The sequence below is a fragment of the Saccopteryx leptura genome, chromosome 3, assembly GCF_036850995.1.
Source record: "Saccopteryx leptura isolate mSacLep1 chromosome 3, mSacLep1_pri_phased_curated, whole genome shotgun sequence".
Lineage (NCBI taxonomy): Eukaryota > Metazoa > Chordata > Mammalia > Chiroptera > Emballonuridae > Saccopteryx > Saccopteryx leptura.
In genome coordinates this window covers 174720171-174744494 of record NC_089505.1, presented here as the reverse complement: position 1 = coordinate 174744494, position 24324 = coordinate 174720171, and the positions used below count along the sequence as shown (strand labels likewise).

Sequence of the window (24324 nt, the reverse complement as noted above, 5' to 3'; positions counted from 1 at the left end):
GAATGCTCTTGGAGCAGTGTGATTCTTAAAGTCATATGTATCCACTGCATTCATTTTGATGTGAAACTGGCATTAGCCCAAATTCAGACTTTATCAGGTTCATCGGGACTTAAAGAGTTTAGGCTGAACATAACCCTACAGTTACAAGTAATCAGAAATCAAGAGGTGTTGGCTTGCTGATGGTTTGTTCTATGCAGATGGTGTTGTTGATTTCTTTCTCAAATATTAGGCTTTTGAAGTCTACTTGTCTTGCCCTACTCTCATATGAGGGCTTTAGGAAAAGAGAGAGAGAGAGAGAGAGAGAGAGAGAGAGAGGATATAAGTCAAATAGATCATAGTTATGAATCAATGTGGCTCTTATAATGATGATATAGAATTAGTCATATTGACAGGGAATGCTGACCTAACCTGTTGAGTAAAAAAATACTGCTATATGACAGTTTCTATGCTATGGCATCAGTTATATAAAATTCTTGTCAATTATCTATCTATCATCTATCTATCTATCTATCTATCTATCTATCTATCTAATCTCATCTGCCTAGATAGTAGGAGCAACAGTCAATAGATGTTAAGAGTGTTGATCTCTAAATGAAGAGGTAAAGGTAATTTTTACTTTTAAAAAAATACTATACTTCATATACATATGTACTATTTCAGTAATTAGCAAATGTCATTTTTTATCTTTCCCAAATCCACAGAATGTACACCACCAAGAGTGAGAAGCAATGTAAACTATGAATTTTGGGTGATGTGTCAATGTATGTTTTGATGTAACAGATGGACCTCTCCGGTGGAGGATGTTTATAGTAGGGGAGGCTGTGTGTGAGTGTAGGAGGAAAAAAACACACCTGCTTTCATTTGAAGAAAGAGAGAGAGAGAGAGAGAAACAGACTAACATTTGTCATGTTCCCGAGCTTCAAATTCAGGTAGAGCATTTGATCAACCAAGCTGAATATTTTTCGAACAGTGTTGGAATGACTGACCTGGAACATTTATGTATGAAGTTACTATATTGTTTTTTGTTGTTGTTGTTTTTCTTTTTTACAGACTTTATTGTTTTAGAGTAGTTTTAGGTTTACTATGAAAATTGGGAGGAAGATACAGAGATTTCCAATATGCCTCCTGTCCCCTCCTCCTACACTCACACACAGCCTCCCCTACTATAAACTTCCTCCACCGGAGAGGTCCATCTGTTACATCAAAACATACATTGACACATCACCCAAAATTCATAGTTTACATTGCTTCTCACTCTTGGTGTTGTACATTCTGTGGATTTGGGAAAGTGTGTAATGACATGTATCCATTATTACAATATAGAGTACCTCAGTGCTTCTGTGTTCTGCCTAGTCATCTTTCCCTAGCCCTCACCCCTGCAGGCACTGATTCTTTTTTTTTTATTGTTGAAATTACAGCTTTTTAAAGGCAAGATTTTCTTTTGTATTGCTTTTCTTTTATCTTTGGAATTCAGTTTTAGAGAAAATTTTATTTCAGTCCAGGCTCTAGTACCCGCCAGTTGTGTGGCTCTGAGCAAATTATTTAATCCCTCTGAGAACGTGTCCTCAACTATAACATAGAAACACAGTATCTATCAGTGATGAATAAATGTGTACAAAGGGTCTATGGTAATTCTGAAGAGTATATGCATGCATGAGTGTGCACACACACGTGCATGCACATATAGAATGTGTACATGTTCATACATGTGTACCTGTGTGCATACATACATGTCATATATGCACGTTTGTATATACACAAATGAAATGTGCAGGTATACATGTGTGTGCATGTGTGTACTTTGCCTTCAGTTTATTTTCATCATATATTTTTGATATGGATTATTGTTAGTGTAGACAAGAAGTGATATGCTAATGAATCTTGGATGACAAAGGACATTAAAATGCAGAAGAACTGCCAGAAGACCCCATTGTGCCTGCTCTCTCCTCCCAACCAGCACACCCACTCCAGGTCCTCCCCATCCTGGCCTTTCTCCATCATTGGCTGGGCCTTGAAAAGCTGAGGCAGAGCTGCCCATGGGAACCACAGAGGAGTCAGAGAGAGAAGTGGCCTAGGGCAGCTGAAACATTACTGTCTGTCAAATTCCCAAAGGGACCCTTGGCCACATCACAGCAGTCCCCTCTTTGTTATTGAGATCTAGACAGACAGAGTGCCTTGTTTCTAGTTTATGATCACACAAAGCTCCAAAGAACAAAGAGTTAGACTTCACCTCTTGGTATCTCAACTACCCCAGTCTTTGCTCTTAAATAAAACAAATATTTTAATTCTGGCTGATTTCTTTTTATTAAATCCAAGAGGGCCTTCATGCTGTACCACATGCTAAGTGCTAAGGACTTCCTTAGTTTTGTTTTTACAGATCTGTTTTCTTTTAACCTCTGTTCCCACATAAACTTAATTTACCAATGTTAAGAATAATATAGTGGATCAAAATTCTGAAGTTGAACTGGCAAAACATAACTAGAGTGCATAATATTGGCCCTTAATATGGTGCAATTTGTTGCTATATAAACTTAATGTAATTTATTAAATGCCTTTATTAGAAACCTCCTAATGGTTTCTGCAGTTTCCTGGAAACTTAAGCTATACAAGCCAACATTGTTTGCTACTTCTGTCATTGCTAGATTTTCAAAACCAGGTTGTATTAAGACATCAGCCAGGAAACAAGAATTTTATACTCTTTTCCATCACTTTTTCCTCTGCTGCACAGTGCAACGTGCTGTATAATATTTTAGGAGACTCCAGAACTTTCCCAAGTGTTAAGAAAACAAGCAGTTTCAGAAATGAGTTAATATTTTAAACATACATAAAGACTATACTTTCAGGGATCATTTCTAAAGTTCATTGAACACATAAAATTAGACAAATGGAATCCCAATGCAATGACATGTATTACAATCAAAGGAAAGATTTCCATCATGCAAACACTTTGTTATAAACATGTAGCCTAAAGATAAGCAGAAATTCAGTCAAATCTAACATAGGGATTCCCAATTCAGCACATTGACACTTGGGCCATATAATTTTGCGTTGTGGAGGCTGTTCTGTGCATTGCAGGATGTTTCGTAGCATCTCTGGCTTCTGTTTCCCAGATGCTGGTAGCACTCACCATCCCAGCTGTGACATTCCAAGATGCCTCCAGTCATCCCACACATTGGCCCTAATGGAAAGCCACTGGTCCAACCCACTAGCCGTCAGCCTTTAACTCCAATAAAAAGCAAGCCAGGTGGTTCACTAAAAAGAAAAGGAACACCAATACATGTCACACCATGGATGAATTGCAAAAGCCTTACACTAAGTGAAAGAAGCCAGACACAAAGACTACATACTGCACAATCCCATTCATATGGAATATCCTGCAAAGGCAAATCCAGAGAGTGACAGAAAGCCGACAAGTTGTTGTCAGTGTTGGGGTAGGAATGAGGATCAACTACAAATGGGGATAAGGTATCTTACTGGAGTGATGGAAATGTTCTGAATCTGGATTATGGTGACAGCTTTCATGACTTGGTAGACTTCCTAACAAATCAGTACTTGTACACTCTAGATGGGTGAATTTTATGTATGTGAATTTGACCTTGTTTTTTTAAAAAACACATTAAAAATAGGAGAGTAAATTGTATTGCAGGAGAGAATCAAAACTGCACGTAAACCTAATCCCAGTTATTTCCTTTAACCATGGGAGTAGTCTCCTAAAAACAGAGATTAAATTCTCCACATTCTATCAACCCAAATGACCGTTACTATAAGCTCACAATATTTTTGCCAGCCAGACAGCTGCATGACTGTTAGCACCTGATGCAACTCAACGGGCTGTTTAATTACTTCTAGTGTGTGTTTCTCTATGGAAAATAATGTGCATGCATGGTCACCCATGTTCATCATGGCCAGGAAGAAGACAGGATGATTAGTGGGGGATTGTTGTGTGAGACATTCTATGTTTTCTGTTAGAACATAAAATAACTCACATTCATGATGAAACATGTCTAATGTGACATATGTGACAGGGAGAAGGTCCTAAACCACTCAGAATTCCAGTATGCCCATGTAAACCTCTGCCATAGTATAAAAATAAACAAACCAAAATAACTTCAAATTTTCCTTTGGTGTGCATTAAATAATAGCTGTTGTGACCATTCAAATAAATTCTGGGACGCTCTTATTGAGCATATTACTTTATGGAAAATATCAGCTGCTATAAATTTACTGTAAAAATATATACTATATTCACTCTTTATTTAGAAGTTTAGTCTTTCCAGGGGGTTCATGACCTGTTTGGGCATGTTAGCAAGTGGAGTGAAAGAAGAGTTTCTCCTGGTTAAGTTACAAACATACAACCGTACATGAGGCAGCACTTAATATTTCTAGAATTTTCAGATGGAGCTAAGAAAAGAAAGAAACTGGTTAGAAATTGAGGATGTTGGGTAAGTTATCCCAAGACCTCAACAAAGCAAAGTTTGGGGCAAAGGAATGTGTTGATAGCAAATTTATCCCCACCCCCACCCACCACTGTGGGGACATGGAAGAGCCAATTTCAACAATTTAAATTCCCTCATAAGGCCACACACACACACAAAGATTTTGTGCCCGACTGGGATCCACCCGGCATGCCCACCAGGGGGCGATGCTCTGCCCATCTTGGGGCATCGCTCTGCGCAGAGCCATTCTAGCGCCTGAGGCAGAGGCCATGGAGCCATCCTCAGCGCCTGGGCCAACTTTGCTCCAATGGAGCCTTGGCTGCGGGAGGGGAAGAGAGAGACAGAGAGGAAGGAGAGGGGGAGGGGTGGAGAAGCAGATGGGCGCTTCTCCTGTGTGCCCTGGCCGGGAATCGAACCCGGGACTCCTGCACGCCAGGCTGACGCTTTACCACTGAGCCAACTGGCCAGGGCCAGATTTCTTTTTCTTTTCTCTTTTAATGACTCTACATCTGAAATATTACAGAACATTGAAAAATCTGAGAAATTCTGTCCCTATTTTAAGGACTAGTAAACTGAGGACTAAAGAAATCCCACTGGACCAGAGCAAGAAGGCAGCCGGGATGGTGCTGTGCCCGACAACACCTGACAACGCATCAGGAAAAATAACTGAAATGGTAAGTAGTTCTGATGAGGCCCAACTTGCAGCCTGGGGGCTGAGGACAAGAAGAGTGCTGTTCTACCTGGTTAAATCCTACCAGCTTACTAGAAAACGTCAGGTACATTTGACTTTTGCTGATCAACTCTAACAACAGGCACTGAAAGACCATCCCAATGGTATTTGTTACACACATGTTCTGTGGAATGTACACATCATAACTCTATAGTGACAGTGTGCTGAGCAGAATTCAGGCAACTAACACATTTTAAGAAAAAACAGCTCCTAAAATATGGACACTAAAGGTGACATCACTAGAGAAGATCCAGAGTGCCTTTTTTTTTTTTTTTTTTTTTCTGAAGCTGGAAACAGGGAGAGACAGTCAGACAGACTCCCGCATGCGCCCGACCGGAATCCACCTGGCACGCCCACCATGGGGCGATGCTCTGCTCACCAGGGGGCGATGCTCTGCCCATCCTGGGCGTCGCCATGTTGCGACCAGAGCCACTCTAGCACCTGGGGCAGAGGCCAAGGAGCCATCCCCAGCGCCTGGGCCATCTTTGCTCCAATGGAGCCTTGGCTGCGGGAGGGGAAGAGAGAGAAAGAGAGGAAGGGGGGGGTGGAGAAGCAAATGGGCGCTTCTCCTGTGTGCCCTGGCCGAGAATCAAACCCGGGTCCTCCGCACGCTAGGCCGATGCTCTACCGCTGAGCCAACGGGCCAGGGCCAGAGTGCTTTTTTAGAAAAAGGTTTCTTTTTACATATTGACAGTTGTCAAGCTCCATGATCAATCAGGCTGAGAAGCATATGGCTGGGACAAGACCAAGTCCTTGTACCTAAGTGGTGCAGGTTAGGTTATTTTCCAAAATACCAAGTTGTCTTTTTTTTTCTGAAGAACATTATCATTTTCTGCTTTCTAATCTTTCAGTTAAACTTACAAAAACCAAAGTGGAAAAGAGTATAATTCAACATCTTCACTATCTTTGTTCTAGCTAAGAAAGTCAGATATTTTCACCTTGTACCTTTTAACATGAGTCTCTAAAGAGACTCATTGTCTCTTTGGAATAGTTGTCATAACTAATCTTCAGTTGCCCCATTGCTTTTTGTCCTACTAAAATTCTTTTTTTTTTTTTTTAGTTTTGGGGCTGCCTGACCAGATGGTGGTGCAGTAGATAGAGTGTCGGCCTGGGATGCTGAGGACCCAGGTTTGAAACCCTGAGGTCACTAGCTCGAGCACAGGCTCACCAACTTGAGCACAGGGTCACTGGCCTGAATGTGGGATCATAGAGATGACCCCATAGTTGTTGGCTTGAGCTCAAGGTCGCTGGCTTGAGCAGAGGGTCACTGGCTCAGCTGTAGCCCCCCGGTCAAGGCACATATGAGAAAGCAATCAACGAACTAAGATGCCACAACGAATTGATGCTTCTCATCTCTCTCCATTTCTATCTGTCTGTCCCTATCTGTCGCACTCTAAAAAAGTTGTGGAGAAAAACAATTCTTACATCTGGGCAAAAGGAGATGAACTCTATGGTGTTAAAGGTATGTTAATGTTATATCTGATGATTTGATAGAAGACTGAATAGGTGTCATTGATCTAGAATTGTTTCTTAGACTGTAACTCTCAACCTGCCACCTGCCGAGCTATAGACCCCCAGGAGCACACGAGCACCCCTTCCATCTGAGCACTTGTTTCTGTGCAATCTCTGTCCTGGCTCAGATCAAATCCCCTCCTCCTGTTGGCTCAGTTCTTGGTTCACTAACCTCCTTCCCTCTCCTGTGCAGCTTCTGCCTTGCTCTTGCTTCTCTCTGCACCTTTGTTTTTCTTGGTTCTTCTAGCTTTGTTTCTTCTAGCAGTAATTTTGATTGATTGGCATTGTCCCTCTTTTCAGACACTCTCTCTCGACCTGCTGCCCCTCTGAATCTGAATGCCACTCACTGGCTTGTCCAGACTTCTCCAGTGGATCCCAGGACACAACCAGTTCAAAGACAACTTCAGATTCAAAGTCCTCGAGGAAAGCACTTTTACTGCATAAATGTATCTTATGAAGATATCACTCTCATAGAGTGGTTAACTGTGGCCTCTTCTACTATTTATGTGTTCTATTAACTCATAAACTACTTAATCCGTTGAGAACCAGCTATGTCCCCGACCTTTGTTTCTAAATTATTCTGGCAGATTGCTCACACGAAGCGCTCGTTTTCCATTGGTTCTAGCACAGTGTAGGGCAAAGAGCACTGGACCGAGTCAGACCTGAATTCTAGATCTGGTTCTGCTAGTTAGCAGCTAAATGTGGGTGCTAGCAATCCCATAGGTTTGTTGGAAAAATGAATAAATATGTGAAACTGCTCTATATGCAGAAAATACTTGATAAAACATTATGTAATTGACTAAGCAAAAGTAATTTTAATTCCATTGTAGACTTCTTTTATTGGGGGAGGGACAAATTTTCATCATGCAGAAGCTGCTAGACAGAAAACCTAAAATCTGCCCTTTCCCCAAGAAACCTGAAGAAAAGATTTTGTAAAATTAAAGGAGATGTATATTCTGCATGCTGTTGTGAGCCAAAGGCACCTCAGACCTGAATAAGGAGTTTGCATGGGAGCCTTGGCTGTCAACATGTTGGCTTAGGGCTCTTCGCTCAGTTCAATGTTAGCTCTTGTCTAGAAATAGAGAGGGACTTCAGTATCAGGAGTTGTGTATCTCTAAAAGAAAAGTTGCTTTGAAGTAACCGTTTTTAACGGGTACTGTGAACTTTGTCCAGGGCTAGTTTCACACAAGCAATCAGCATCAAACTCTTCTGAGAAATGAGTGTAAATTGTGAGAAAGGCAATGAATGAAGAAATCCAGGAAATACAACAACACTATCAGATAGCACGTGTGTGCGTGGATGTGAGTGAAAGGTGATAAGAATAAGGTCAACAATATCAATACATAACAGTTTAACAATACAAGCCACAGAAGGTAGGGAGTGCCAGGAAAGTGTGGGTGGGCTCTGGCTGGGGCTGCAGGAAAGATTCACAGAGGACCCGAGTGGCCCCGACCACCCCGACGTGGGGTCAGCTAGGCAGGCGTCTGGCCCACTGCTGAATGAACACTGGAGTCAGCAGTAATTTTGATTGATTGACTTAAACATAGAAAAAGGAAATAAACGTGTCAGTATAAGTGTTTTTTTCTGTTTGCTTTTTTTTTTTTTTAGTTAATGATGAAAAATAAAACAAGATTAGGATGCTAGGTGCTAGGGGAATGTCTTGTAAAAAAAGTTTAAAAGGCTTAGATTCAATTCCCAAAACATTTGATTCTTATTTATCCTTGAAGAAAGGCTCAGAAACAAAAGATGTCAGCACATAGGGAAGATTACGAGCTCCAGGTAAGTTAAATGAGGCTGTGCCCATGTCACAGTGTGTTCAGATTTCTATAATTCCCATTGTGCTAAGTTGCATGGAGGCAAAGAAGATGCCAAGCATATTTCTATAGACTGGACTGGTGGGAAGGAAAGGTTCAGTGAGCAGGCCAGCTTTTGTTCACCTTTAGGTGGCTCAATCTTAACACAAAAGGAAAGAGATGGAGAACACACACACTTGTGAGGAATAAGGAGAAGTTGTGGAGTGTGGAGCACAGACAGTGCCCTAGGGTTCCAGGTTATAGGCTGGAGGGTAAGGATGGGAGCCAGGGGCCAGGAGCCCATGCTGCTAGCCCCAGGAGTCAGCGACAGCCTGAATAAATAAAGTAAAGGCCACTGGGAGGCTCTGATGATAGGTGGGGGGTGGGGTGGGGTAGAGAAAACCACAGGATCAGTGATTTGACAAGAGTTCACAGTAGAATAGGGTGAATGGCCCAACCTGCTCCAGGCTCTGCCCTCAAGAAGCCGGAGTCCATGGCAGAGCCTCGTTGTCCTGTGTTAGAGAATCACACTTTGTAATTTCAACACAGAGGAAGGGCACGTTTTATTACTGGGAATTATAAAAAAATTACAAATTTCAAATTAGGTCCCATTGCCAGATAAAGGTATATTGTGCTTTTTGCAATAGAGAAAGTAGTCTTTTTTTTTTTTTTTTTGTAACAGAGACAGAGACAGACAGAGAGAGGGACAGATAGGAACAGACAGACAGGAATGGAGAGAGATGAGAAGCATCAATTCTTCATTGCAGCAGCTTAGTTGTTCATTGATTACTTTCTCATATTTACCTTGACCAGGGGTCTACAGCAGAGCGCATGTCCCCTTGCTCAAGCCAGTGACCTTGATCTCAAGCTGGTGAGCCTTTCTCAAACCAGACGAGCCTGTGCTCAAGCTGGCGACCTTGGGGTTTCCAACCTGGGTCCTCCACGTCCCAGTTTGACTATCCACTGAGCCACTGCCTAGTCAGGCTAGAGAAAGTAGTCTTAATAAACTGTATGTACATGGAATTATTATAATTCTGACTCTTTTGTAAGGCACTATGGAAATTGGCAATTTAAGGATACACTTTATATTGGGAATTCTTTGCAAAAGAGAAAGGGGAAAGCTTCAGCCTCCATTAATACTTTGTGAAATGTAGATTTTCTAATACTGACCCTGTTAATAAAAGGGATACCACAGGAGAACAGAGTCAAGAAAAAATAAAGCAACTTTCTCACCAGGAGCCTCAAAAATAAACATGTAGTCTCCAATTATCTTTGAAGAAAGAACCAGAAAAAAATGAAAGAAACATGCAAAAATAGAATTTTCATTTTCTTTTTTATCTCTGTCTTTATAAGAAAAAATGAGTTGGTCAAGTTTCAGGAGATGTGATAAAACCAAATTAGGAGACAGGACACATACTGACACTGGCCACAGTAACATCCGATGGGCTTCCAGGGACCCAATATTTCCTAAGAGGGTGTTGGTATAGAAAGAAGAAAGTGAAGCACATAAAAGTTTGTTTTGTTTCCCATGAAGGACCTTGTTAACACAGGTACATACTTACTGTGTTTGACACCCAAGTCACCTACATGACAATCATTAATAGTTATGGAATGAAACAAAGAATAACAAGGGATAGAAAAGAAATACATGTTGTAAAAACTTTGTTTAATTTTATATTTATCATGACAATAAATAAAAGCAAAAATAAAATATCACAGTAAACAAAGGGAAAAATTCATGTACTAATACTTTTTAATTACAATTATTACTTTTGAAAAATGGGGAAAACATACCTACACGTTGGTCTATCATATTAATGAATAATTACAATTAGTTTCTGAGCCTTGATTTCTGCAAACTTCTAAGTTTGCCAAAACTGCACTTCTCTTTGTCAGATTGTCAATCTATCTTCATTCATTAAACAGAACACTTTTAAATACTTTATTTGAATTTTGAAAAATTTCTTTCACGTTAAGCAGCAGATATATAAATAGTTGTGAAAAGTGTTAAACAAAAATGATGAGATTAGGAGAGATTCATAAAAATCACATTTCACATCAAATTCCATAAATAGCATGTCTATGTTTCCTTGGGACCAATTCTAGTGGCTTTCCAGTACCACTGCTGTCAAAAAAATTTTAAAGACAAATAAACATGCCAATGGCCACGCAAAGTACCAGACAGAAGTAACTGACTGTGCTATTTAAAATTTACTCCACAAGTGCAGAAATGTAAACAAAGGAGCTGTAAACAAAACTGCCCCCGCGAAGCTTAGATTTCAAATCATTCTGAATTTACTGGGAAAAAAACCCAAAAAAGATTATTGACAAGGTCATTTCCTATGTGATAACCCTTCCTGTTAACTGGGAGTTCTCCACATTCGGTTCCATACAGAAAGCATTGTTAATTAAAGGTGCCGTTATAGAAGTTTATTATTAAAACTTTAAGTGAATACACCCACTATTTAGACTTAGAACTTAGATCAACAAAATTTTTGCAAGGAGGTATATTTTATCATTGGTTCTTAAGGATTGCTGGCTCTTGGTGGGAATAAAAAACAGACTGACTTTTAGTGAATTATTAAAAATTGGTTTTTTTTTTGGTTTTTTTTTTAGAAAGGGAGGAGGAACAGGAAGCATCAACTGTAGTAGTTGCTTCTTTTTTTATTTTTAGATTTTATTAATTCATTTTAGAGAGAGGAGAGAAAGAGACAGAGAGAGAGAGAGAGAGAGAGAGAGAGAGAGAGAGAGAAGTAGGGGAAGAGCAGGAAACATCAACTCCCATATGCGCCTTGACCCGGCAAGCCCAGGGTTTCGAACTGGCGACCTCAGCATTCCAGGTTGACGCTCCACCCACTGCGCCTGCATCTCCTGTACTGGGAGTAGAGGGGAACTGCTGTACTCTTGGTGGCCGCTGAGGAGGCACACATGGAATTCCTGAATTCCTGGTGCTGCTTCCATGCTTAGCCAGGACACTCAGCTCTAATCTCAGAGAGGGAGAGGGACAGGGAGGGGGAGGAGTACAGGGAGAGGGTGGGAGGGTGTGAAGTCAGAGACACCCCAGTGACCAAGCCACATTACAAGGCTTGAGATGCAGTGCTGGAATTTGAGTCAAACATTTCAGGAAGTCCTACTGTAGGAGACTTTGTGGAGAAGTCTCTCTGAAAGGTTGCAAGTTAACACCAGGTGCCCAAGAGAGCAGCCAGGCTATCCCGCCTGGTAAGTGCTCCTGAGTTCTGGCCTCTCAGGGCTACAAAGCCCCAATCCCCAGGTGAATGACCACACCTGCCCCCAGTCTCCTCAGGCTGAGAGGAGGTGTGAAAGGCCTGTGGCCTGCTGGCCTTCTGCCCTGTCAGCCCCCTCCCCCACTCTGGTTACAGGTGCTACCTGCCAATAACCTTTTGCACCCCTAACTGTTTCTGAACACCAGGCAGTGCTACTTATCACTATTTAAGGTGGCGACTATCTATGGAGGTCACCTCACTTAGCAGATGAGTCTTGGTAGAGAAGTCCAATGAAGCATCCAGTCAGGCTATGACACCTGTCCCTTCTACCTCCAAACTGCTTGTTCTTTCTGCCTTCAGCTGGGCCCAAATGAAATCCAAGGTCCTCTCATGGCTGCCCACAGCTTACAGAACACGCACGTACTTTGGCACTTAGAATTTGGCCCTTTCTACTTCCCAGCCTCTGCCTTCTCTCACAGTAACCTTCCCAAGGATAGGTCCGAAGACAGCTTCCAAGTCCACGGCATTCACTCCCATCTGTGCCTTTACTTGCATGTTACCCTCTGTCCAGAATGCCCTTGACCCTTCCTCCAAGTTCCTCATCTCCGGTCAGGGTACACTCCATCAAGCCTTCTCCTCTCAGCTCAAAAAGTCTTTGAAGACAGGGCTGCCCTGCCTGATTCCTCCTTTCTCTTTTGGCAGTCTGTACAGCGCTGCTTCTCAAAGTTGCCTTGTGGCACTGTGGTATGGCTGCAGCACTGTACAGTCTCTCCCCCCCACCCTGCTTTTCAAGGCTGGGGGTCTTGTCATGAGGGCATTGTGCACAGCAGACGCTCAGATGCCTCTGGACTCTGATGGCCTTCCCTTAGAGCAGGGGTAGTCAACCTTTTTATACCTACCGCCCACTTTTGTATGTGGTACAATTTTCTAACCGCCCACCGGTTCCACAGTAATGGTGATTTATAAAGTAGGAAAGTAACTTTACTTTATAAAATTTATAAAGCAGTTATAGCAAGTTAAAGCATATAATAATAATTACTTACCAAATACTTTGTTGGATTTTCGCTAAGTTTTGCAAAATAAATCTTTATAAAACAACTTACTATAGTTAAATCTTTTTATTTATTCTTCAGTTGCTCCACTACCGCCCACCATGAAAGCTGGAATGCCCACTAGTGGGCAGTAGGGGCCAGGTTGACTACCACTGCCTTAGAGGGTGTCACTTGACCAGAAAGGTCTGGGTACACACAGATCAGGGGGACATACTGGCAGGCAGGGATGCTTCTGCAGTGCTTTCTAAAGATCAAATCAGTGACTTACTGTCAAAGCTTCAGATAGCACACTTCTGGGGCAAAGCATGAGGAGAATCCAGGGTCCCAAATCATACCCACTTTCAGTATCAGCTTGTTAACACTCAGATACTTGGAAGCAGATGGCACTTCCTTGATCTCATCAGTCTCTGTCACATCCATGGCCTGGCCAAGGGCCAGCGATGCCTTGTTATAAGGCAATTCCCTACTCTATCCCCTGTGGGCCACAGCGTGCAGGCTCCACCGCTGGCCAGTTTCCCATCTGGTTAGGGGAGACAGGACAGGAAGACATGGGATTGGTCACTTGTACCCTGCACCCTCCCCCTATCCAACACTTCTTAAACATTCACCCTGTCCAGGCTCTGTGGGGCACCCTTGCACATTCCTGTACTTATGGGTTCTGGGAACCCATCTCCTAGCACTGCCCCGCAACCCCATGGGCTAGGAGGCCCTGACAGTCTGGGTGTTTCAATGCCCACTCTTGCTTCCCTTGTCTCTGTCTGTGATGTGAGTCTCCATTTGCGTTATCTGAGTTGAATAACAGCAAATCCCTAAGCTTTTTGCAAAAACCTCACCAGACATCAGAGTTCCTCAATCAGAATAATGACAGCTTTTCAGGGGCAGAACACGATCTGGTACGGGTAGTGCCTGGCACGGGTCCCAGTACTGCACACACACTGAAGAACGTGGATTCCTGCAAAGGGCCTCCTGGGGCCCCAGGACATCCCAGACCCTGCCTGCTGCTCTCGGTTAAGTCAGAAATGCCCACTGGAGGCGTGCATGGTGGCCACAATGTACACACACGGCAGGATTTGGTGGAAAAAGAGAAAGAACTGATTTTCCTTGTGCCACTGTCTTCCACCTTACTTTCCACACGAGGCCGTTAATTTAATGTAAACCCATCTTCAGAAAACAGCTTTGACATGGATGCCCGTGATGGTTAGCATTTCATTAGTTTAACCTTCCTGGTGGCACTAGCATTTGGAAAGGAGTGGTAACTTATAGACACACCCTAGTCACACTGCTTGGATTCTAATCTTCATTTGGCCACTTTTCTAAGCCTTGAGACTGGGTAATGCTCAAGTTCTCTAGAGTTTGGTTTCTTCATCTGAAAAACAGAGTAATATTAAAATTTATCCCACAAGATTGTCATGAGGACACAATTTCAATAAAAAGTCCTAATGCCAACTTCTGTCACACATTAAGTGCTCAACAACGGTTGACCATCATGCTCCCTAGATGAAAGGTTTTTGGGATCAAAAGGGGCCTTCCTAGACACATACACTGTCACAGGAAGGCTGTAAGGAAGACTGGCCTGACCACATCACTGTGCCACTAAACAGAGTGCTCATCCCTTCTAGGGAGTTTCTTTCATGCCAGTCTTGAGAAGTTCCTCACATACGTGGGCTGCCTCCTCCAGAACTTCCCCAAGGTATTCCAGAGAACCAGAATCAAACTGGACCTTAGCCAGGCCTGCCTGGTCACAGGTTTAAGACTTCAGCCTCTCATTTGCTAAGCACAACCCCTTCTCTACAACACACTTCATGGGACCTGTACTTGTGTACTCCAAAGACATGGGGGACAGGAAGGGGTCCTGGCAAAGCAGGGAGCAGGCCCTTCTGCTGTGAGCCAGTGAGTACCAGGCATGAAGTGGGTTTCCACCAACCCCTGGTGCATGGTTCTGGGAGGCATGCACTTTTGGAGAGTCATGAAAGCTGCTGCAGACAGACAAGCAATGCTCCTCTCCTCACACCTCTTCATCCTTCCCTCTGTCACCACACTAGTGTGGCTGACTTAACACAAGCCAAGCAGACTCGGAACATCTGACCCCTGGCACATGACAAGCCTCTCTAGGGACTCCCATTCTGAAGAAGCTCTGTACCACTTGGGCCTCTTGCTGTGGAGGACACACCCTTTTGCAAAGCAGAAGGTGACATTTCTCTAGGGCACATGTAGAGACCTTTTGATTTTTATTTTCCAATAAGGCTCCCCATCAGTGCCTTGGGGAAACCCAGGGCGACCAACAGAAGGCAAACCTGCTCACAAGAGTCCAGTTCCTGTTTGTGCTGGCTCCACTGCTTCTGGGGGTGGGTGCATGAGGCCAAGGGGAAGGCAGTCGGCAATAAATGAACATGTAGGGAAAAGAGGGCCAACACCATGTGGATGGGGTCCATTCACACATGTCACTTGTAGCTAATGTGTGTCCTGGAGGACTGAGCAGCCAAATGAGAAGTCGTGTAAGCTGATGTGGTCTCCTTGGGTCAAGCAGGAGAAATGGTGTGATCAGCATGGTTTCAAAGAGCCGTCCTTAAACTACATCATTCCCAGAGGGAATATTTAACCCTAAAGTGTCAACCCCCTACCCCACTCCTAACTAGTTTTCTTAAACAGGCCCTTTGTACAAAGGATCCCATCCAAAAGGTTTCTTTCAGTAACACTACCTCTAAATAAAGTCAACACACACTGAGAATGCTGAGCTGTCCAGTACTTTCAGTCACCTATTAAAATAGCGCTCTTGATGCCAACTCTAATTAACTGAACTAGAAGGTTCAGGAACTACTAACTCTTCATGATCAACAGTTTGCATAGAGATCTAAAGCCAAAATAAACCCAAATCTGCAGATGCTCAACTATGTGCTGTAATTCTTCCCCTTGATGGAAAGAGACACAGACATAGCAGGTGCAACCTTCAGTAAGATGTTTCTTAAGGTGGTTGAGCCTGAACTGCAAAATAGAACACTAATTCTGATATTAGCTGAAATAATTACGGCCAGTTATTATAGTCACAGGTCTCAAAATCTCTAGTGGGAGTAGCAAAGCAAGACAGCAATGTGTCAAGGTCTGTCTGCATGATGAAACACACCAGAGGGTTACACGGTTCCAAGCTCTGACAGTGCTGGTGAGCCTGAGGCCTAGGAGACCCTGCTGGATCCTAAGCAGGGAAGGGAATGCTCGAGCCTCCAGTAACAAGTCAAAGCCAGTTTTCCTTTACTTTTTTGTTTTTCTTCTCAGTTTCTCCCTTTCTCTGGGCAATAAAAAGGAAAGGGAAGAGGAACTTGCCTCTGAAGTCTTGGTGATTTCTTGTTAAGTACATATATAAATACAAGCGTGTTGAAAGCACGTTCTTGATAAAATTATTAATAACTCAGTCAGGATGGGAGGAGTCATCTAGTGTGTGATCACAGGGTTTTGACAGCGTGTTCCCCATTTTTATGACCAGATACTGGTGTGCCGATCAGCCTTTGTGACCAACTCTGGTTGTGCAACAATGAGCTCCGACGTTGCCCTGGGCGCCTGGGCTCCTGAGCTCAGCATGCCCCTTGATGTTGCAGACATGACTTCTGAAGTTTAAGAATTTCTCTAAACAAATTTAAAAACACCTGCAGTGGCACAGTGGATAGAGCGTCAACTTGGAATGCTGAGGTCACTGGTTTGAAACTCCTGTCTTGCCCGGTCAAGGCACATACGAGAAGGAATCAGTGAACTACTAGAGCGAAGCAACTACAATCCCCTGATCTCCCTCCCTCCCTCTCAAATCAATAAATAAAACCTTAAAAAAATAAAAAATAAAAATAAAACAGCTGTCTGCACAAGTGCGCGCGCACACATACACCAATGACTAGAATTAACAGGTTGTCTCTATGCGTGAATAACATGAAATAGTCCCAGAAGCTGACAGCAGGGCTCCCTGCTGAGACAGAAACTACAAAGAACTGAAACTCAGTAAATTAAAAAAGCTGCTAGTGGGAAACCATCCTCATAGGAAAGCAAAAATGCTATTGAGAACATGCGAGGACACTCAAGGTTAATTAAGGTACTCTGAAAAACATGATTTAAGTAAAAGAATTACCTTGGGCGCAGAGAGTATATAAACATGGTGGTCTACCTTGCACCCAGAAAAGGTGATTTTTAGGGAGCAAGCAGGAGCCCTGCAGAAGCTGGGGGAGACTGAGGGCTGGGCGCACGGTGGCAGCAGCACTGTGATCACGCACATGCCAGGTCAGGGACCCCCTCTGTGCTTAGCTCCATGCTGATGCTCACAGGAGAAGGCCTGTGATAAGACTAATTTGGCCTCCTGAAAATCATTTTATTTCTTTGTTTTTAAATGCTTTAAAAGATGTTTTGCTTTCCATTTCAGATTCATTAAGATATAATTGACATATAACATTATGTAAGTCTAAGGTGTACCATGTGCTGATTTCCAAAAATCTTGACAAGAGATGGCCTGGCTAGGGGTTAAATTAAGTCTTCATATAATTAAATGTTTTATCTTTTACAAGAAGTTAAGAAATTGGACATTTGAATTCCACATTGTCACACACCTTGTTCCTGGGGGTCTGTCTGGGTGCATAGACAAATTGGGTCACATCCAGGGATGAGCCCTACTAGAGATCCAGCAGTCGCTGTGAGTCTAAGCTGGCAACGCAGAGCCTGCACCCACCACCCCAGTGCGGGTGCCGCATGAAGCGGGTGAGGAGGCTCCAGAGAGCAGCTCTGAGGCCTCTCGCCTCTGGTCTGGCACCAGTGCTTTCTTCCCTCTCCCCAACCCCCCCCCAGGGAGTCCATTTCCCTCCTTGGTTCCTCTTCATCTCCACATGACCCTGTTCAGGGTGCCATCCACTATCATCTGGATGCTTGTAACAGCTGCCTCCTGACTGCCCCCGCCACCTTGGACACTCCCATTCCCACCCACCCACCCACCCACCAGTCATGGAGTCCGCTTGCTGAACACATTCAGTGACCACTCCCCTCTCATCCTCCCCGTCTTCCCTCAATCGCCATACACAATGTCTACAGAATGGCATCCATTCTTACAAGGCTCCAAACTTGGGAATGAGACCTGCAGGGAGCTAGAGGAGCACCTGACCTCTGACCTGGGTCAGCCCCACGGGCTATAGACTGTGGGGTAAGCACACATCAAAGGCTTACTGTGATAACAACAGCCTGCCGCTCAGGCCTTACCTGTGCCAGCTGCTCTGTCAGCACCACTCGCCATGGCTTCCCATAGAGCTACAGCTCTAGTCACACTGTACTCTCACACTCCACAAGGCTAACAAGTGCTGGGGCTCTGCCTGGACTCCCCTGTCCTCCCACTCAGCCCAGCGAATTCCAGCACTTGGGCTTCAGGTCTCACATTAGGTATCACTTTTTCTGAGATGCCTTCCTGAGCACCACCTCCCTCGCCCCAGAACCGGAATGGTGTTTCTCCATTCCCTTCTCCACACAACGCTCCAGTACCTATCCAGTCCTCATGACCTGCTCTGTAATGGCCAGTCTTCCTAACTGCCAACCCATCGAGCCTTTCTGGGACTCAGGAGTGTGTCTGTGCATCCTGTATGAATGCCATCCAACTGTGATGAGCGTGCAGTGAGTACAGGTGGATGGACAAACAGCTGAATGAAGTGGAAGTGAGTGCAGCTGGCTTGGTGAAGTCTCCTCCACTATAGGCTGCAAGTCTGAGTTCCACACTAGAAAGGATCTCTGTGAAAAAATAAATCACAGAAAAAATAGCCTAAGAAAACTTCCCCAGGCCATGACTTCCTCATTGGACAAACCATGCCCTGGACCAGTTCACTGTAACCCACCTGAAACATGACCCAAACACCTGGTCTGGCCATGGACAGAGAAGGTGTCTGTGCCTGCAACACCTAAGTGTGGTCAAGACTATTTTAACAGACATGTCTTGGGCTTCTAGGTTGGGCACATGGGAGTGCCCAGAGGTACCTATGCTCCACCCAGGCAAGCCTGTTGATTCATAACATTATAATGCCCCAAACTGATCAGTGCCACGTCTTGTCACACCATCAGAGGCTGCTGCCAGAACACCCAACTCAGCTCCTAGCTGTCCCCCAGCTCTCCCCAAGCCCCTTGCCAGGAGTTTCCAGGCTCCAGAAACAGAAACTCAGAGCCTGTGGCCAGCCTGCCACCTACAAAGGGCCCAGGGATACTTGCCTTCAATTCAAGCCAAACTTATCATTCTCCCCCTAATCCCCCAGATTTAGACAAGGAAAATGTACAAAGTTGACTTAAATTGCTTTTTGAGCCATTTTTTTCAAATCGAAAGCTGAATATGGAATTAGAAGAACTGCATTCAACAATATGCAGCAAATGTCCACAGAGTGCGGGCTGCTTCCCTCCAGTGAGCTCAGTCGTCCCCAGGGAGCCGACACTCAGTCCCCACACTGGGCAGGACACACAGCTCCCACACCCGCTTCTGTCTGCTCATGTGGAGGACCACCATCTCTCTCATCTGCTGCACCACCTCTGGGAGGAAAACAGCCGCTACAACAAGACCGGCAGGACAGCCAGAGGCCCGGGCTCCGACCTTGCTTAGTGACCCGCAAGGCAGAAACACGTGTGACACCCACGACTCAGGAAGAATGCACTGCACATGATGTTAAATGTTAAATGTGGCTAAGTTGCTTTTATTAACAAAAGTGTGCAGCTGTTGGTAAATGCCACCACGGAGAACACACCCCATGGATAAAACACATACAGAGAGCTATCCTGAGATGGGAAGTTTAAGAACACGTGAGCAGGGTTTGTGCAGCACAGTCATCATGAGAAGCAGTCAGGATCACTGACAGTCACCCAACACCACCGCAGCTGCTGAGATTGATTCACAGACAGAGTTGAGGTAAAGGAACAGCCATAGCAGTGAAATTAAGGTAAAAATGTATCTCTGCTAAAGAGTACCCTTAGTTCCCAACATAGAACAACACCATTACAGGAGTATTCGGTTTAAAACAAAGAACAAACAAGTTTACAAATCACTCTAGATATTTAAAAATAAACTCTAGGTTGCTTTACTTTTTTGGAAGCACCAGACAAAACTCTGTGGCTTTGCAACATTTCAGAAACTTCAGGTGCATTACAGTCTTCTGAGAAAGGCCCAGTACTTCAGAATTCCTGGAGGTGTGGCTGGGGAGAAAAAGCGTTACTGACAACAAATAGTAATGCAACATTTCGAGACCTACAGAAACATATTTAGATATTCACAAGTGCACAAATATTTAAACATTCCAGCGGATATCCTCAATACTTTTTCAGTTAACATATATACTTACATTTCTTTTTGGTTTAAGAAAAAAAATGTACTTTATAGGCAAGTTGTTTCATCTGGAGATGGATAATTCTGTGGCCACATTTCCCTTCCTCATTGTATATCTAGGGCCTGTACAAGTGTGGAGACTCAGGTAACTTCATTCTCCAGGTCTCCGTAGAGCTCACCTGTGACACACCCTCTAACTCCATGGGGAAACTGCTGTTCTTATTCAGGGGCTCTTTTTGTGGTAGAATCAGAGAAAGAGATTGCAACATCTTTTTAGGGAGAAGCCAGGTTATTTTTTTCATGCTTGTGGCTCTGTGTGCTTAAACAATCTATGTTGGTATAAAGGACTGAACCACAGAATTGCTCACGCAACATGCCAGGGCGCTGCTGCCCAAGCTGCAAACAGTAGGTGCTCTCTGGCCTGCTTGCCTCGGCCTGAATGTGGAATTTTACCCTCCAGAAAGCACTACTGGAGCCCAAATCAGAAACTTTAAGTAGCTCAGTGGTATTGATGCTTCCCCTTTGGCTTCAAAAGCAATCGAGGTTGAACATTTTCAACTATCAGGCAGAGTTGACTGGAATAAAGAAAAACACCTTTTCAAAAAACATTTAATGAGGTAGCTGAGATCAACTATCAAATCCACAGCGTACACAAAAGTGCTCAGACTTTTTAAAACGTATGTTCAAATGCAAACCACTACAGTGCTTAACAAATGTTCTCATTCCAATCCCTAATGGTGCATGCAAACCTTCTGAAGAAGCCTCTTGCAGCATGAGAACAGCGAGAGGCTGGGGTCAGGGAAGCTGAATAGGAAGAGAAAGGAAGGGCGCTGTGGGCACACAGTGCTGGCTGACTTGGTGTACTCGACGTGGAACTAAGATGCAGTCTGTGCACTGAAAATAAACACCAAGTAGAACTTGAGAACACAATGGGCTGAAGAGGAGGCCTTGACTGGAGGCAGCTGGAAGCCAGGGCCTGGGCACCTTCATTAAGCTCTCGGGAATGCTCAAAGCACCAACCTACATCACCTCCCGAGGCCCCTGGAATGACCCTCAGGAGGAACTCTGGCCACCTGCAGCCCTGCCTTGCCCACCCTGGGATCCAGGGAGGCTGTTGCTCTCAGCTGCCCCGCCCCCTGGGTTCTCAGTGTGCGCTCACGGGCACAGGCTGCTTCCCGCCCAGCAGCACTGCAGATGTTGACTTTAAAGCCTTCCATTCGGACTCTTGGACAAAGGGACAGGTGGCGATACCAATCCCAGCAGCGTGGACTTTGTGCCTGCTCCAGCACTGTTCTCACACACGCACACTGACCCGTGCAAAGGTGTGAGACAGTACAGCAGGTTTTGGGGAGACAGGAGCAGGCAGAGGGGCGGGGCCTGAGGCAGGTCTGAGGGAGGTCCTGGGGACAGGCCTGAGTCTACCTTCTTTACCACTCTCCCTTCCTGTTCTCCTAGGTGAGGCGGCAATCAGCAGAGGAGGGCGCCTGGCAGAAAGGCAGGCCCAGGTAGCAGTGTTAGGTTTCCGTAGTATAGTTGCTGTAGGCCAGAGGAGACAGGGCCCGAAAGCTGCTCCCCCTCCACGCACCAGGCAGGGGCTCCATATGCCTTTGCTCTTTATATTTACCCAGAATACTTTTGGCTTCTTCTGCATCCCTCAAAGGGCTCTCTCCATACTCCTCCTTTAGCCACTGTCGATACTGAAGAGGTTGAAAAGAAAACCAGAATGTCACATATGCATACCTGCATCCACACAGACTTTTAGGTATTATTTAACGGTACAAATTTTGCCACATCTAAACTGGGAAATAAATGGGCATTGGGCAATCATAGACCTGTGGTTACCTACTAGTGTCAATCAAGACACTAATCAAGGAGAAGTTACTGCTCCTTCAAGGTTGTGTCCAGAGGACATAGAAGTAAGGCAAACCAAGAAAATGGCACTTGATCCAAAGAGAGAGAAACGAGCTAACATGGGGCCTAAAGAAGGAACAGGACAATACCCTGTGCCTGCAGCTGGTGACTTCAATGTGTGATGCAGGTGAGGTGTCCCTGGACCAGATGGCCTCTGTGAGCCTCCCTGACTTCAACTTCCATGCTTCTAGGGGTGTACAGAAAGACTGAGGCATCTTCCCAGGGCCTGCTGCCTAGATCACCAAAGTCCTCTGACCGTGGTTACCTGCTGGACTTCATGCTTCTCAAACTCCTGGAGTTGTCTCTGGAAACCCAGGTTGGGGTTGGCACAGGACCTCCCCGCACGCACAGTGTGCAGGGCATCTTCCCAGCCAAAGTCAGTGACGGTCATGATGTATGCGATCACCAGAGTCACACTCCTGGAGACACCGGCCAGGCTGTAGGTCCAAGAGAATGCCACATGGGCAAGGAAGCTTTAGCATTCACAGTCTAGCTCAGGGGTCTCAAACTCGCGGCCCGCGGACCGCATGCGGCCCGCCGAACAATTTTGTGCGGCCCGCAGACTAATCCACGAAGTTCAAAATAATTTTGTGCGGCACGCAGACTAATCCACGAAGTTCAAAATAATTTTGTGCGGCCCGCGGGCCGCGAGTTTGAGACCCCTGGCTAGCTTCTAATCCATCTATAGCAAGGAATTCTGGGGACCTCATTTTAGAAAGTTTCCCTACCTTGGATTATGAGTAGACAACAAACCAGTATGTTACCTGGAAATTATGCAGAAACACACAAGCTTCTCTCTCTTACACTAGACTCTCAGGCATTGTTTATCTGTGTTAGCCTCATTTTTTATAGATTTTTTATAGATCTGCTGGCTGTGACTCCAGACACTTTAGTGTTTTGGCTTTCTCTCTCCTGAGTCCCTCTTCAGAGATCTTCCATTTTTCCACACAGATAGAATAAGTAGAGCACATCAAAGAAACTTGAGAGGTCTGGCATATGTACAAGATATCCATTTATAACCTGTAGCAGTTTAGAAGCCTTTACATTTTTTTTGAAGTGGGCTTTCTTAAATATGTGAGGGCTAAATCTATAATTTAAAAAACCCATCAAAGTTTGACCAGGTGGTGGCATAGTGGATAAAGCGTCAACTTGGGATGCTGAGGATCCAGGTTTTAAACCCCGAGGTTGCTGGCTTGAACGTGGGCTCACCTGGCTTGAGCACGAGGTTGCTGGCTTGACTGGGGGGTTGCTGGCTTGAGCACAGGACCACAGAAATGACCCTATGGTCATTGGCTTGAAGCCCAAGGTCACTGGCTTGAGCAAGGGGGCACTGGCTTGGCTAAAGCCCCCCACATATGAGAAGCAATCCATGAACAACTAAGGTACCATAGCTAGAAGCTGATGCTCCTCATCTCTCTCTCTCTCTCTCTTTCTTTCTTTCTTCCTCTATCTTGCTAGAAACAAACAAACAAACAAACAAAAAGCCATTAAATACAAATGCCTTACCAAATAATTTGTGATCTCCATGACATGACTAAGCAGAGCATCACAGAGGGCATGCTCCACATGTGCTCTGAAACTCAGTCAAGGTGTGCGCTCTGCCGGAGGTGACGGTTAAGCATCTCTAGCAGGCTGAGTAAGGGACCAATTTTAAATGCATATGCAAAGTTAGGAAGTCGCAGAAAGGCTGTGCTGTGTCAGACTTAGAGTGTTCTAGCAACGGTTTAGGATGGGGAAGTTCAGTACATTTCTCATTTTGAGAAAAGCCTATCTTCAGATTTACACAACAGTACAAAATACAAGTTCCTAGAATATCAGACCCACGCACAGTTAAATATAAATAATAATAATATAGTAGTAGTAATACTAATAAACCACTTTCAAGTGGCAGCTCTTCCCTAAGGCTTTTTATATCAAAACGAGAGCTTTTAAAAAATATATCCACTTGAGCTGCAACCCTGGAGACTCTCAGCAGGTACAGGAGCTCAAGATGCCCCTTTAAATGGCTGCAACTGTATTCCCCCCACCTCAAGTGCTTTAAAGCAAATATAAATGATGTTACAAAACCTACCATTTGTATTTATAATGTATTCTACTCTTTTGAAAAGTAAAATGAAAAATCACACTAAACTGAAGGATATACCCTTTTTAAAGCAGTCAAACTGTGCTCCCACATTCAGTATGAGTTACTGGCCCTTAGAACATATTAAGTTTTCATGAGTGACTCCTCTGGACACCGTGCAATGGCTCCCCTCTGTCATGGCAGGACCGCCACCAACCGTAGCAGCAACACTCCCCAGGGGACACCACTGTGCATTTTCCAAAGAGCTTTCACGGCTATAGCAACTTCTTTGGGG

General features: G+C 44.4%; 1 protein-coding gene across 4 annotated transcripts in view; it reads right to left on the bottom strand.

The window, feature by feature from the left end:
- Positions 1–2561: 2561 nt before the first annotated feature.
- DUSP22 (dual specificity phosphatase 22) overlaps positions 2562–24324 on the bottom strand; it is a 75379-nt gene continuing 53616 nt past the window's right edge. For 2 of the 4 annotated variants that reach the window (XM_066376899.1, XM_066376902.1), the window contains exons 6-7: positions 22233–22404; positions 19934–21753 (exon numbers count right to left, since the gene is read on the bottom strand). In XM_066376899.1, coding sequence (XP_066232996.1) covers positions 21571–21753; positions 22233–22404 — 355 coding nt within the window. In that variant the 3' untranslated portion in view covers positions 19934–21570. The other 2 variants (XM_066376901.1, XM_066376900.1) reach the window with 2 other exon arrangements.